At 39.8% G+C, this 13,669-nt stretch overlaps 1 protein-coding gene across 1 annotated transcript; it reads left to right on the plus strand.

Moving 5' to 3' along the window:
- The first annotated feature begins 9,210 nt into the window (after positions 1-9,210).
- On the plus strand, positions 9,211-13,424 carry LOC133884913 (receptor-like protein kinase FERONIA). The gene is made up of 2 exons (XM_062324514.1): positions 9,211-9,342; positions 10,226-13,424. The coding sequence occupies exon 2, from the start codon at positions 10,448-10,450 to the stop codon at positions 13,100-13,102; it is 2,655 nt and encodes an 884-aa protein (XP_062180498.1). The 5' UTR covers positions 9,211-9,342; positions 10,226-10,447; the 3' UTR covers positions 13,103-13,424.
- The last annotated feature ends 245 nt before the right edge of the window (positions 13,425-13,669 follow it).

The raw sequence follows: 13,669 nt of genomic DNA on the forward strand, positions 1-13,669 counted from the left end.
CCCATAAACCAAGTTTCTCCAAGCATAAATAGCCACTTCCCATTAAACCAACAAAATGAAGGTGGATACACAGTCCAAGGACTGATTACACGAAGCCATGCCAAAAGGATACAACAAGAGGTGAGCTCCCTTCTTACTGAGTTGAACTTTAATATTGATGAGAATTTTATACTACCTAAATGTTGTACATTTGTTTCACTAAAGTTTACACCTAAGAGAAGGACATTGCTCTAGATGCAAAGGGTTACGCCAAAAAGAGGAGCATTTATGTGAAGACAACTTTCAACACTAGTATTGTGATAACTGCTTCAAGTTCGATGAGTCACACGACCAAGACTGTGACGACTCAGCATGCATAATACATATGGTTGGAAAGATAATCAAGTCTATTTTTACACTAATAAATGGCTCATCATTTCGACTTCCCAATAAGGAGTAATGGCCAATTTACTGAATACTACCAGAAGCTAAACAGAACATGTAAGACTCCTCGACTTTAGACCTTTCAACTAGCTTGTCTTCAAGAAAACTCAACCAACCTTTCACACCTAGCTAGGAAGGTTGTTCCTAGTATAAGTACCCCCTTATATGATTGTTATGCGCAAACTTTTGGATAATTAACCTCCCTTATTTAGCTGTGTGCTAACAATTTTATAGAGTGATCTCTACCCCTTTGCTCTTGTGGTTTCCATGTAGAATTACAGAGCGGACGATCAATATCTCCCAATTGGTGTTCCTGCTCTGTTTGGTTGCAGGTTGTGTTGGTTGGTAACTTAGAGTGTGGTTGGACGAATCCTCAAATCTGGTTGTCGTATTGAGATGGTGCTTGGCTTTGAGTTTTATTTGCCAGGTTGCACTGTTATCTGGCTGCTTGTTGCTACTTATCTTGTTCGTGATTCTACGTCGTAAAGTTCGAGACACTATACGTATCAAATAGTCAATGCGATGTCGAAGCCCATCACGAGTAAATAAGCTGAATACAGAAATTTTAATCACTGACACTAAGAAGCACAAAACATGTGTTACAATCTACGCCAAAACTACTATAAAATAGGCTACCACTACCAGTTCTAAACCGGCATCACTGCCTGCTCGAAACCAGTAGTGATAGTAAGTATCACTACCGGTTGGAGCCTTGAAACAGCAGTTATAACCCAACTATCACTGTCGGTTCATGCCTTGAATCGTCAGTGATAATTCATCCACATGCACAAAAATACTCAACTAGGAACTCTTCAACATAGGAATATGTCATAAGTTTGATCTCAAACTTGAGACAGAGACCCAATACCGCAATGACAGATAGCCACAGATGTTACAAAATTGCTCTACTAGGAACCTAGTCTCAAATCCTCAAACATCGAAGACCTTTTGGTAGAGCAGTCTTGCACCATCTGTTTTACATCTTACGTTATTTGAAGCTATCGAAATCGAGTGACAATAGTAAATCTAAACGGATGGCGAAAACACAATCATCTTGAAGCGAATGTGTTTCCTGTCACTTGTTTAGATCATATTATTATCATAATCTTAAACACTCAACTTATTGCTACTCATTTTCAACTCAATCATTGATCTGTCGGTGAGCTTATGAACTGACAGTGATAATTATTATCACTGTCGGTTTGTATTATAAACTGGATTATCATTGTCGGTTCGTAATACAAACTGTCACTGATACATAATTGTTGATCCATAGCTAAAACCAGTAATGATTGATACATCACTGTTAGTTCATAGCTAAAACCAGTAATGATATTGGCTACTATCATTATCGGTTCTTAACAGCTCAATGTTAGATCTATCGATTCAGCTTATAAATCGGTAGTGACATATTATCACTGCTGATTATAATTCAACCAGCAATGAAAGGGGAGCCAAGATGATAAAGTAGTATAACTCACCAAAACCTGGTGCTTGGTAGCTAGTAGGTTGAAATTCCAATGCATGAAACAGAGGTGGCGCGCAGATTGAGGAGCTACCCAAGATGTTTTTCCGGGTAACTAATAGCAGCCCCACATGTGAAAAGTAGCATATGGTCACCAGGACTCGATCGAATCAAACACTTGCGTGCCAGCAGACGAGTCTACTCAGTTGAGACACGCATACCCTGCATGCCAAAGCACGCGCCAACGGGCGAGAGCGACCACAACATGTGCTCCATCCAATAATCCATCGACCGGGTCTAAAAGCTGTTCATCGCGAGGCCCCGTCAAAGTGTACCCTGGTAACGTGTCCGAATGGGAACTTGACTGCGATTATACAAATTTAATAACCCACTGCTACGGCTTGAAACAAATCTTAAACCTCAAATAGACATCACACTGCAAACGTTGGGTTGCCACTAGTTGATGGATTGCAGAGAACCATGGGCTCGTACATGGTGGCCGTCGTGAATCATTCTATTTGTTCATAGCTGGTATCCACTTGAGATTGCCTTTCATGTGAGCAGCTCTGCCTATTGGTAGGTTACAGCATAATTGTCTTTTTTTCTGCATTACCTTCCGCAATATTATTGGAGTTTATCAATCAATTGATTGGTAGATTGGTCCTAGCTGCGTTTCCAGCTACTCCAGAGAACAAAATAAATTATCAGATGGAAACATCTAATTTAAAACTCACAGTGAGAAACTAAGTTGAAATGTGTCTTAGTTCATATGTGAGGACTGATTGATAAGGTATTAATTTGGTTTAATGATTTTGAAATTGCATGAGTACGGTTATGTACTGCAAGATCATAACTAACTAAAGTTGCGGAGAAAATGGGGTTGACATATTTGTTTCTGAGTCCAGAAAAATTATACATGCCGGATGATCCGGCATTGAAGAAAATAAACTCGCTGGATGATCCAGTGTTCATATGCAGTACACGTCGGAGCATTTTAACGAAGAAGCAAAAATTGAAGTACACACTAGATGGTCGGGCATTGGGCATCAGTGAACACCGGAGCTTTTTTTGCAGAGAGGTTGCCAACTAGCTCTGGCAGACTTGTATATATTGGATGGTCCAGCGTTGGACTATGTGTATACCGGAGGCTTCACCGGAGTAATTTTTTCAGAGATGGTGCAAAATTGGTTCTGACAAGAATGGATATGACGGATGGTCCAGCTATGGGTATGAATACATGTCAGACTATTTCTTGTAAAGAGAATTTCAGGCGGACTGATCTGCTGAGTTGAATACGTCGAATGGTCTGGCATAGAAGGAGTGAACACCGGATCATTCAGCGTTCACAATTTTTCAGAGATATGTCATTTCTATAGGGATTTTGATTTCGACTAACTTATGATGGAGTTAAATGGTGTTAGATGTACATGTTTGTTTGTCTCATGATGTGTAGGCGGTGGATGCAACTTGGTGGCCGATGGCGGCAAGATCAGGGCTAAGTGGGGAGCTTGGTGCCAGACGATCAGGAAGCCAGGCGGAGTCAAGAATGATCCCAGCTATACATGTGGAGTTCAAGCAAAGCATAAGACGGAGGATAAAGACAATGTGTTGACAAAGTCAAGCGAAAGAGATGCTGGTATAAGTGATAAAGTGGCCCGAGAGATTGGGAGCGTAAGATTGAAGTCAAGCTATGATCCGTCCATATCCAAGTGTTCTAGTAAAAATCCTACAGGCAAAAGGCAGCAACATAGAGAAAAAAACTTAATATTATTGAAATAATCCTAGCTACAAGCTACAGGTTCATGTCACCAACCGTTTTAGTTGCATGTAACCACAAGAACCTAGGAATTATTGCAAGTGCATCGTCATTGTGTTCAAGCGCTTTCAATTTGAAATAGCTGTAACCCGGAAACATGTATCCAAATTGCAGATCAACTGATTGTAGAAGTGCATGAATAATAGATCTTTTAACCATAAGCTTTTGGTCTATTTGGGAGCTAGATGTTGTTAAAGTGATATATCCTTCTTTAGGTACTTCAACCTTAAAAGAGATAGTAATCTTCATTTTATTGTTATCAGCTAATATGGTCGTCACCACATATGTTGTGCCACCAATATCCGTAATAATGTCATGTAGCCATTGTAGTGGAGGAAGCAGCTACATCAATCAGCATGCTAGTTTTTGAATTTAATCGTGTCAAAATTTGTTAACTGCAAACTGCAATATTAATTGACCTTCTTACAATTTCTAGTAAAGAGATTTTCATCACTGAGCATGCAGATGTACCTGGGACAAGTCAGATACATCTACATGCCCAAAGAAAAAAATGCTAATGCCAAATCAATTGGCCCATTTAAAGTTTAAGTCAAAATTGGCATCATATAATGACTACCATAGAGGTTTAGGATTTAGTAACTCAAATTTGATAAAAAAAAAAAATGGTGCAACAACATGTAGATAATGACTCAATGATGATCTTCATCATCTTTGAATTACCATTAGCCACATGTTGTAGCACTATCTTTAAGAACTCAAAACCCTAGAAAACATCTCACAAATTATTATTATTGGCCTAAGAACAAAGCAACACAACTTTGAATTACCATTAGCCACATATTGTTGCACAAAACCCTAGGAAACATCTCTAAGAACAAGGCTGCACAACTAAATTGCTAGTACAAAATTTAGACCTAAATTGGCTAACTATAATTTGCTAACTAAAATTGCTAACTGTAATTGGAAAACTAGAATTTAAGAACTAACCCAGTATTTTGTTGCCCTTCCGGGTAGGGCATGGATACGCCATCGAGGATCTCGAGGCCGGGAGGAGGCAATGGCCCAGTGTGTGATGAGGAGGTGGTGGGCCAATGTGCTAAGAGGACGAGGAGGCAGCAATTCGACGCATGACGAGGAGGTGGCAGTGGGCCAACGCGCGACAAGGATGAGGAGGCGGCGGTTCGAAGCGCAACGAGGAGGCGGTGGTGAGCCGATGCATAATAAGGTGGAGGCAGTGGGCGGAGGCGCCACGACGAAGAGGCAGTGGGGTGGGGTGCGTGACGAGGAGGACGTAGGGGGCAGGGGCGCGATGGGGAGAGAAAGAGAGTGGAGGCGTGGAGACAGCTAAGGGGTAGTAATATGTAGGTAGTAATATTAGTGCCGGCTGATACCTACAACCAGCACTAAGAAAAACTATTAGTTCATGTTTATAATTACCAACCAGCACTGAAGTATCAGTGCCATTTTTCTTAATAACTAACACTGATACTGAGTACTAGTGTCAGTTCGACCTCGGCTTAATCATTGAACGAGCGCTGAAAGTTACGAACCGACACTGATACTTTATCAGTGCTGGTTCTAGCCTAGCCGACACTGATAACTCAGCTCGGATGACCAGTTCTGTTATAGTGCATTAGCCAACTCAGAGCAAGACGTAGCCCATAGATCACTGATGGTAGAATATAACCTCTGGCAGCGACAATGAATGGTGACGAAGCCATTGATCTGCAGAGCAAGACACGAGAGTGAATCAGTATAAGAGGATGTGGGCTCCGTTGCACTAGGCTTTAATCATGTAGATCAAGGTACAGTGTTAGGAAGACAATAGGGAAAGGTGCATTCTGTAGACTAAGCATATGATGGAGCTTGACATCGCAATCCAAACAAAAGTTATTTGATTGGAATAAAAAAAACCAATAATAAGTGTCTGCAGCATGTAATCTACCTAAAATAGAGAAAATAGATGATGACATATTGCCCGAACAGATGAAAAAGTTATTATGGTACGCACATGATAGTGATAGTGATACAAAGAAGAGTGATGGTAAGGTAAAACATAATCGGATGATAAAAACCAAAATGGTACAATGATGCCTCACAGTTGGATTATTTATACTAATTACGCGGGGCACCATGCTAGTTACGTGAAAAGTATGTGCTTAAACACGGATGCTGTGAAATAAGCATCTAATTTGTCATGTGCGGCAAGTAGGGATGAAAATGAATCGGATTTTTCCTACCCACCCGATCGTCCGAACCGTTTTAGATACTAATCGAATCTCAGATATCATATAGGATCTCGGATAGTTGTATTGGATATCGAATTTGGATGTAGGGAGCTAGGTATCTATTAGATATTGGATGTTCATGAATAAAATTGGATATATTCGAAAATTATATGAGCCTATCTTTCGAGCTTGTAACTTTTTTATATGATGTCGGATGGAGATGATCTTTATATGAAACTTATAGCTCTGGATGAGATATACAAGTTTGTAGTTAATATTTTTTAATTTAAAGTTATTAATATGTCCTGATAATCAATAAAAGATTTAACCAGCATATTGGGCACTCGTAAATTCTTTGATTTCGCTCTAACATAACTCCTTTCATAGGAGTATATTGTTGATTTACTGGTTGAACCTCTAATATAATTGAGTTTTAGATATGTGAAATGGTAAAACGATCATAACATATACGATATATATAGTTGTTGATTTTACTCAATATCCGAATAAATATTCAAATATTCATGACTGACATTATTTGCATATGACTCATCACATATTCTATCTGTATCAATATGTATTTGTGATCAAATCCGTATCTATATATGTATCTAACACCATCCGTGTCTAGCTCTGATTCCAGTGACAAAACAAGATAGAATATAGGATCAACGATATCCGCTCGTATCCAATCCGATTACACCTGCTGGCACGGAAGAGTAGTTTCAACTTTTCCTGAGCACATCCCCAAGAAAATGTATTGTACATAAAGTTTGTGTTGTAGGTAGTTCTTTTTCAAACACTGTAAATTTTAAATGGGTTCGTAAAAAGTTGTTGCATGGCCATTGAATGCCATGCAGTACCTTCGAATAAAAATAGTGCCACGGTGTGTCATTCCTTGTCCTCAGCGTATTAGAAGGATATAATATTCATGGAACAAGAAATCGAAGTTTTACGAATATGTGGAGTGTTTGAGTTTGCAATTTTGGATGCTGCAGGGGCTTATTTGTAAGCGGTCACTACCTTGCTGCTCTATCGTTCTGCGCTACCATTAGGGGTGGAAATGGATGGCATCCGTTAAAATACGAATATGGATATTCGTATCTGTATTCGTTTCTGAAATGGATACTAAAATGGATATATCCGAATTCGTTTTCGAGATTCGGATTCAAATGTGGATATTCGAATTCGAGATATATCCGATTCGTATCCGTATCCGCCAACCAGGGAACCAAATTTTGCTAAAGTTTTAGAACTTTCAGATATGAACGAAATTCCAACCCAATCAAATTGGAACAAATTTCAGTCAAATTTCATCAAATTTCAGTTAAATTTGATCAAAAATTTAAATTTCCAACATGAATTTTGAACAAAATTTCTAAAATTCCGGCCCAATCAAATTAGAACAAATTTCAGTCAAAGTTTTTCAAAAACTTAAATTTTCGACCTGAATTTCGAAGATCGAGTAGATATCCGAATGCGGATTCGTATTCGAACTATCCAATTTGTATTCGTATTCAAGGATATTCGGATCCGTATTCGCATTCGGATTAAAATATGGTAAATCGTACTATCCGAATTCGATTTCATGCGTATTCGATCTATTTCCATCCCTAGCTACCATATCATAACAGGCGTGGATCCTCTGCCGTAACGGCACGTTCGTTGCATACGAGTCTGGCCTTATTAGACTAGCTCTTATTAGATTATCTCTAATTATATTTTTTTTCATTTTATTTCTTTTTTATTCTCTTTTTTATTTTTTTTTATCTTCAACAGCTTCTTTTAAAAAATCATAAAAGAAAATAAGAGAATTTCGTCTTAAAAAAATGATATTAAAAATTCTTCGAGATAAAAAGGGAAAAATGCACAAAACCACCATAAGTCACTCCATGTTTTAGATTCCCCCCATAAACCATTTTGTTGCAAAAACCCCCCAACAGTAATTTAGATTTGCAAAAGCCCCCTAGCAATTGTTTAATGCAGAAAATAGGTTTTCTTTAATATAAAAAATATGTAAATTCTTTAATAATTTAGATAAAGGTTTTAAAAATGATTTTTTGGTGAAATAAATAAAATAAATATTTTTAATTCTATTAATCTTATATATATGTTTTTCAATGATAAAATAAATGTTTCAATTATGTCCCTTAGAGGAATAATGATATAATTTTATTTATTATTTGTGTTCACAAATAACAACAAATCAATGGAGACTGATGCTAAATCTTGCCGAACTCTCTGCATCTACGGAAGAGAGGCCGGGCGCTGAAATGCGGCCAAGTGCCATGCCAATGGGTAGGCCGGCCGGACAAATTAGAGAAGATTTCCTTTATATCATTGCAACTTATACGTTTGCATTATGTGTTATCTAAAATTAAAAACATAGAAAACCTAGAAAAATTAAAAATTCCCTTTATTTTCTAATTATTTACCATTTTTCCATAATTAAAAATATAGAAAACCTATTAAAACATTATTCTAGATTTTCTAAATTTTTCTCGTAATTAAAATATTTATTTTATCATTGAAAAACATATATATATATATATATAAGATTAATAGAATTAAAAATATTTCATTTATTTATTTCACCAAAGGACTCATTTTTAAAACCTTTATCTAAATTATTAAGGAATTTACATATTTTTTATATTAAAGAAAACCTATTTTCTGGATTAAACAATTGCTGGGGGTTTTTGCAAATCTAAATTACTGTTGGGGGGTTTTGCAACAAAATGGCTTATGGGGGAATCTCAAAAATAGAGTGACTTATGGGGGGTTTGTGCATTTTTCCCAGATAAAAACTACGAAGAAAAACCATTATAACGATTCAAACGACAATGGGTTAAGAAAGTTTACACCCATTCAACTAATTATATCTTTTAATTTTAAATAATAATTATTAATAATACACTAATCAATATGCACCAACATATATTAATGTTATTCTTGCCGTAGTCATTACTAATTAACAATAAAATATACTAATTAACCATAATCATACTCTAATTAGCTCATTAATTAGCAATAATTAGTATATTAACCCTTACAAATTCTAATCTCATAGTAATATATACTAATAAGTAATATAAGCATACTAATATTATTAATCATTTTACTAATATACATGATTAAGTAAAGGTGGATGGCTTCGTCCCTCTGATTTTGAAGGCTATTTTTATCCAGCATATTAAAAAAATATTTCTTAGGAGGGACTATCCTATTCATACTGTCCCTAAACCAAACACAAAAAAACAAAGATAATTACATCCCATCCGATCCCATCCCACCTCATCACCAAACGGACCCTTAATAAAAAGCACGCTAAATTTCTCATCGCCTCGCACCTCGCTCGCTTTGCCCACCAAACGGGCAGCAACAGTCGCTCGCTCGTCGATCCTCCCTGCGCGAGCTCGCAAGAATCGCCCCTCCTGAATCCTAAGCAGGTAACTATTTCCCTCCTCTCCTTTCTTCCCTTTCATGCTTCGGTTGTCTGGTTTCGAGGGTTCAAAGAAGTTTGTTTTATCTTTTTGCCGCCAATTTCTTTTCCTTTTGCGGCTAATTTTGCCGTGGAATCCCCAAATTTGAGCTCTTCGATTCATGGTCCCTGCAGTGCCAGGTACCGGGAGTTTGCCGCTTAGTTGGTTTGAAATTCTAGATTCTTGTTTGTCTGAAATCTTGTTAGCGAGGGTACGCGAAATTGGTAAAAGAAATGTAATTTTCTCCGAGATGAACAGATGATTCTGGGGTGTTTAATGGTGTTATTTTCCCTTCCTCCTATGATTTGGTTCTCCTTCGCAAATTTGTAACCTTTAGTACCTGATAACCTTTTCTTGGGAATGTTTGTCGCGTTCAGAGTAATAGAGTGGGCGCCTAGTAACATGCTGCTAGTTTACTACTTTACTCTTGTAAGAGAGATATGCTTCGGTCTGTTCTTGTAATAATCTTGGATGGATTTGTTTTCATGTGTGAAAATAATACTCTCTCCGTTCAGAAATAGGTAGCATATTTTTTTTAAAAATCAAACCTTATATATTTTGACTACCATTTAATCAAATTATACGAATATCGGGTGTATAAAAATTATACACCTAGGTTTATAATTTAAAATAATTTCACATTATATATTTTATAATTATAAATGATACTATTTCTGAAGGAGGGATAGTTTGTTTACCGTAGTACTATGTGTACAGTTTGTAACTTCTGCTGTTACTAGAACCTTCAATTTGCCGTCAATTTCATGCTCAGAACCCAGACCTTAAATATCTACCTTGCATCAGTATATCGTTGCTCATCATGCCATGATTCAATATGTTCTTATTGCAGGTCCAGCTTGTATCTCTCTGAGTCCGCCTTGTTCACAAAAGAAATACTACCAAGAGTGCTATCCCAACCACCCTTCATTTTCCTGATTCTTTCTTCCCCGAAACCCGAAAGAGAAAGGTGCTGGTTCTCGCATGATTCAGCTGTTCGTAGAGCTATCTTATTGCAAAACTGAAGTAAATAGATCATCAGACATATATTTTTCCTGAGACACCAGCCGCTACAATGGCGCACCCAACCTTGCTAGTCATCCTCAGATGCCTCACACTGTTATGCATCTTGTCACTCGCCGTGACAGCTGATGACAACTCCACCGCCTCTGGCCAGATCCGCCTAGATTGCGGAGCTTCCACCCCAACGGGCCCTGATGCTGATAATCGGACATGGGACGGTGACAATAGTTCCAAGTTTGCGCCATCACTGAAAGGCGTTGCTGTCACTGCATCATACCAAGACCCTGGACTACTCTCCACTGTTCCTTACATGACTGCTCGCATCTTCACTTCGAATTACACCTATTCCTTCCCTGTTAGTCCAGGCCGCATGTTCATCCGCCTCTACTTCTATCCTAGCACTTATGGCAGCTATGCTACTGCAAATGCCTACTTTGGTGTCACAGCCAGCAACAAAGCCAGCAATCTGGTCCTTCTAGACGACTTCAATGCTTCCCAAAATGCTTTCGCACTTACTCTTGCCAGCATTGTTCTTGAATACTCCGTAAATGTTACTTCAGGCAACCTAGACCTCACCTTCGCCCCATCTACACACCTGAATGGCTCTTATGCATTCGTGAATGGGATTGAGATCGTTCCCACACCTGACCTCTTCACAACACCAACGCCTACACTAGCCAATGGTGGAAACCCAAATCCATTCCCTATCGATCCTGCAACTGGGTTCCAAACAATGTACCGGCTCAATGTTGGGGGCCAGGCCATCTCTCCACTAGATGATGTTGACTTTTACCGTTCTTGGGATGGTGACACTCGTTACATATATGCCGCTGCTTCTGGGGTGACCTTTGGGAAAAACAGCAATGTTACCATCACGTATACTCCCAGTGTACCAAATTACACTGCACCTGTTGATGTATATGCAACAGCACGGTCAATGGGGCCAAATGCACAGGTCAACCTGAACTACAACCTTACATGGACTTTACCAGTTGATGCGGGGTTCTACTACCTCCTAAGGTTCCATTTCTGTGAGATCCAGTATCCGATAACCAAGATTAATCAGAGGATGTTCTTCATCTACATCAACAACCAGACAGCGCAGCGGCAAATGGATGTCATCCAGAGGAGCGGAGGAATCGGCAGAACAGCGTACACAGACTATGTTATCATCATGACTGGTTCTGGTCAGATGGACTTGTGGGTAGCGCTTCACCCTGATCTTTCGACGAAACCAGAGTATTATGATGCAATATTGAATGGTCTTGAGGTCTTCAAGCTTCAGAATAATGGAAATAACAGTCTTGCCGGGCTCAACCGTCCCCTTCCAGCATCGCCTGATGTGGGACCTAATGGGGCATCTGGTGGAAGAAAACCAAAGAGCGCTGTCCCAGCAGCGATCGGTGGAGCTGTTGGTGGCTTTGCTGTGCTATTCATTGCCTGTATTGGTGTGTGCATCATCTGCAGACGAAAGAAGGAAGCTAAGGATTCTGGAAAATCTGATGATGGTCGCTGGACTCCTCTTCCTCATGACAGCAAGTCACGATCAAACATCTCAGGAAAGACGACCACCACCGGGAGCCGCACATCAACACTGCCGTCTAATCTTTGCCGTCATTTCTCATTCGGTGAAATCCAGGCTGCCACCAATAATTTTGATCAAGCCTTCCTCCTTGGCAAAGGTGGGTTTGGGAATGTGTACCTTGGGGAGATAGATAGTGGGACAAAGGTAGCAATCAAGCGTGGCAACCCAATGTCTGAGCAGGGCGTTCACGAGTTCCAGACTGAGATTGAGATGTTGTCGAAGCTCCGCCACCGCCACCTTGTGTCCTTGATTGGGTATTGTGAGGATATGAATGAGATGATTCTGGTGTATGACTACATGGCCCATGGAACCCTTAGGGAGCACTTGTACAACAACAACAAACCACCACTCTCATGGAAGCAGCGGCTCGAGATCTGCATTGGCGCGGCTCAGGGGCTGCATTACCTGCATACAGGTGCAAAGCAGACCATCATCCACCGAGACGTCAAGACCACCAACATATTGCTGGATGAGAAGTGGATAGCCAAGGTTTCCGACTTTGGGCTGTCGAAGACTGGTCCAAATGTCGATAACACCCATGTGAGCACGGTTGTGAAGGGAAGCTTCGGCTACCTTGATCCTGAGTACTTCCGGCGGCAACAGCTCACTGAGAAATCTGATGTCTACTCTTTTGGAGTTGTTCTGTTTGAAATCCTCTGCGCACGCCCTGCCCTGAGCCCCTCACTTCCAAAGGAGCAAGTGAGCCTTGCCGATTGGGCATTGCATTGCCAGAAGAAAGGCATGCTTGACCAGATCATCGACCCACATCTCCAAGGGAAAATTGCTCCCCAATGCTTCACGAAATTTGCAGAGACGGCAGAGAAATGTGTGGCTGATCACAGCATTGACAGGCCGTCTATGGGCGATGTTCTTTGGAACCTTAATTTTGCACTCCAGCTGCAAGAGAGTGCAGAGGACAATAGCAGCCTCACCGAGGGGACATCATCAAATACATCGCCACTTATTGTGCCCAGGCTTCACTCAGACGAAGCACCGACAGACACAACCACTACCACATCAACCACAATGAGCATCACAGGACGGAGCATCACAAGTACACAATCGGAAGGCCTGACCCCAAGCAGCGTCTTCTCACAGCTCATGAATCCAGGTGGCAGATGAAACCGAACTGGAAGCTAGAATTGCAGTTAATCTCTTCAGGTTCGCAACGTATCTTCGTACAGTTTTGTGGTAGATATAGCCCATATATAGTTATCCTATATCTAAAAAATGTAATTATCCTATATACATGTTCTGCTGATCTTGTAATGAGTCATTTAGGACTCTATATATGCGTCCTCTGCCAGATACCAGTTTTTGTTTTTGGTCGAAATCACTGTAACTGTGTAGGTATTGCCAAGCTACTGGAGTTATAGTTGTCACTTCCAGATCAATTTGTAATTCTTGACATATGCATGCAAGCTGCAGATGGAATTGGCTACTAGAGTTTTCATTTCTTTGACAGTAATTTCTTTTACTAACAAACGAATCGGTCTACTACGAGGTGCAGATGGGTAACTGAGTGTCACAAATGCAAATGTGCATGTTCAGTTCTTGCACTCAAATTCCCATTTGCACCTGGTTCAGTGCAATGTTCGGTTGTTGGCTATGCTCCTGTGTTAGTACATGATCATTAGACCCTAATAATCATAGCGCAGGATAGCAAAAGAATCAGAGGCTACGTGACAT

Source organism: Phragmites australis, chromosome 11 (assembly GCF_958298935.1).
Source record: "Phragmites australis chromosome 11, lpPhrAust1.1, whole genome shotgun sequence".
In the NCBI taxonomy this organism is placed as follows: Eukaryota; Viridiplantae; Streptophyta; class Magnoliopsida; order Poales; family Poaceae; genus Phragmites; species Phragmites australis.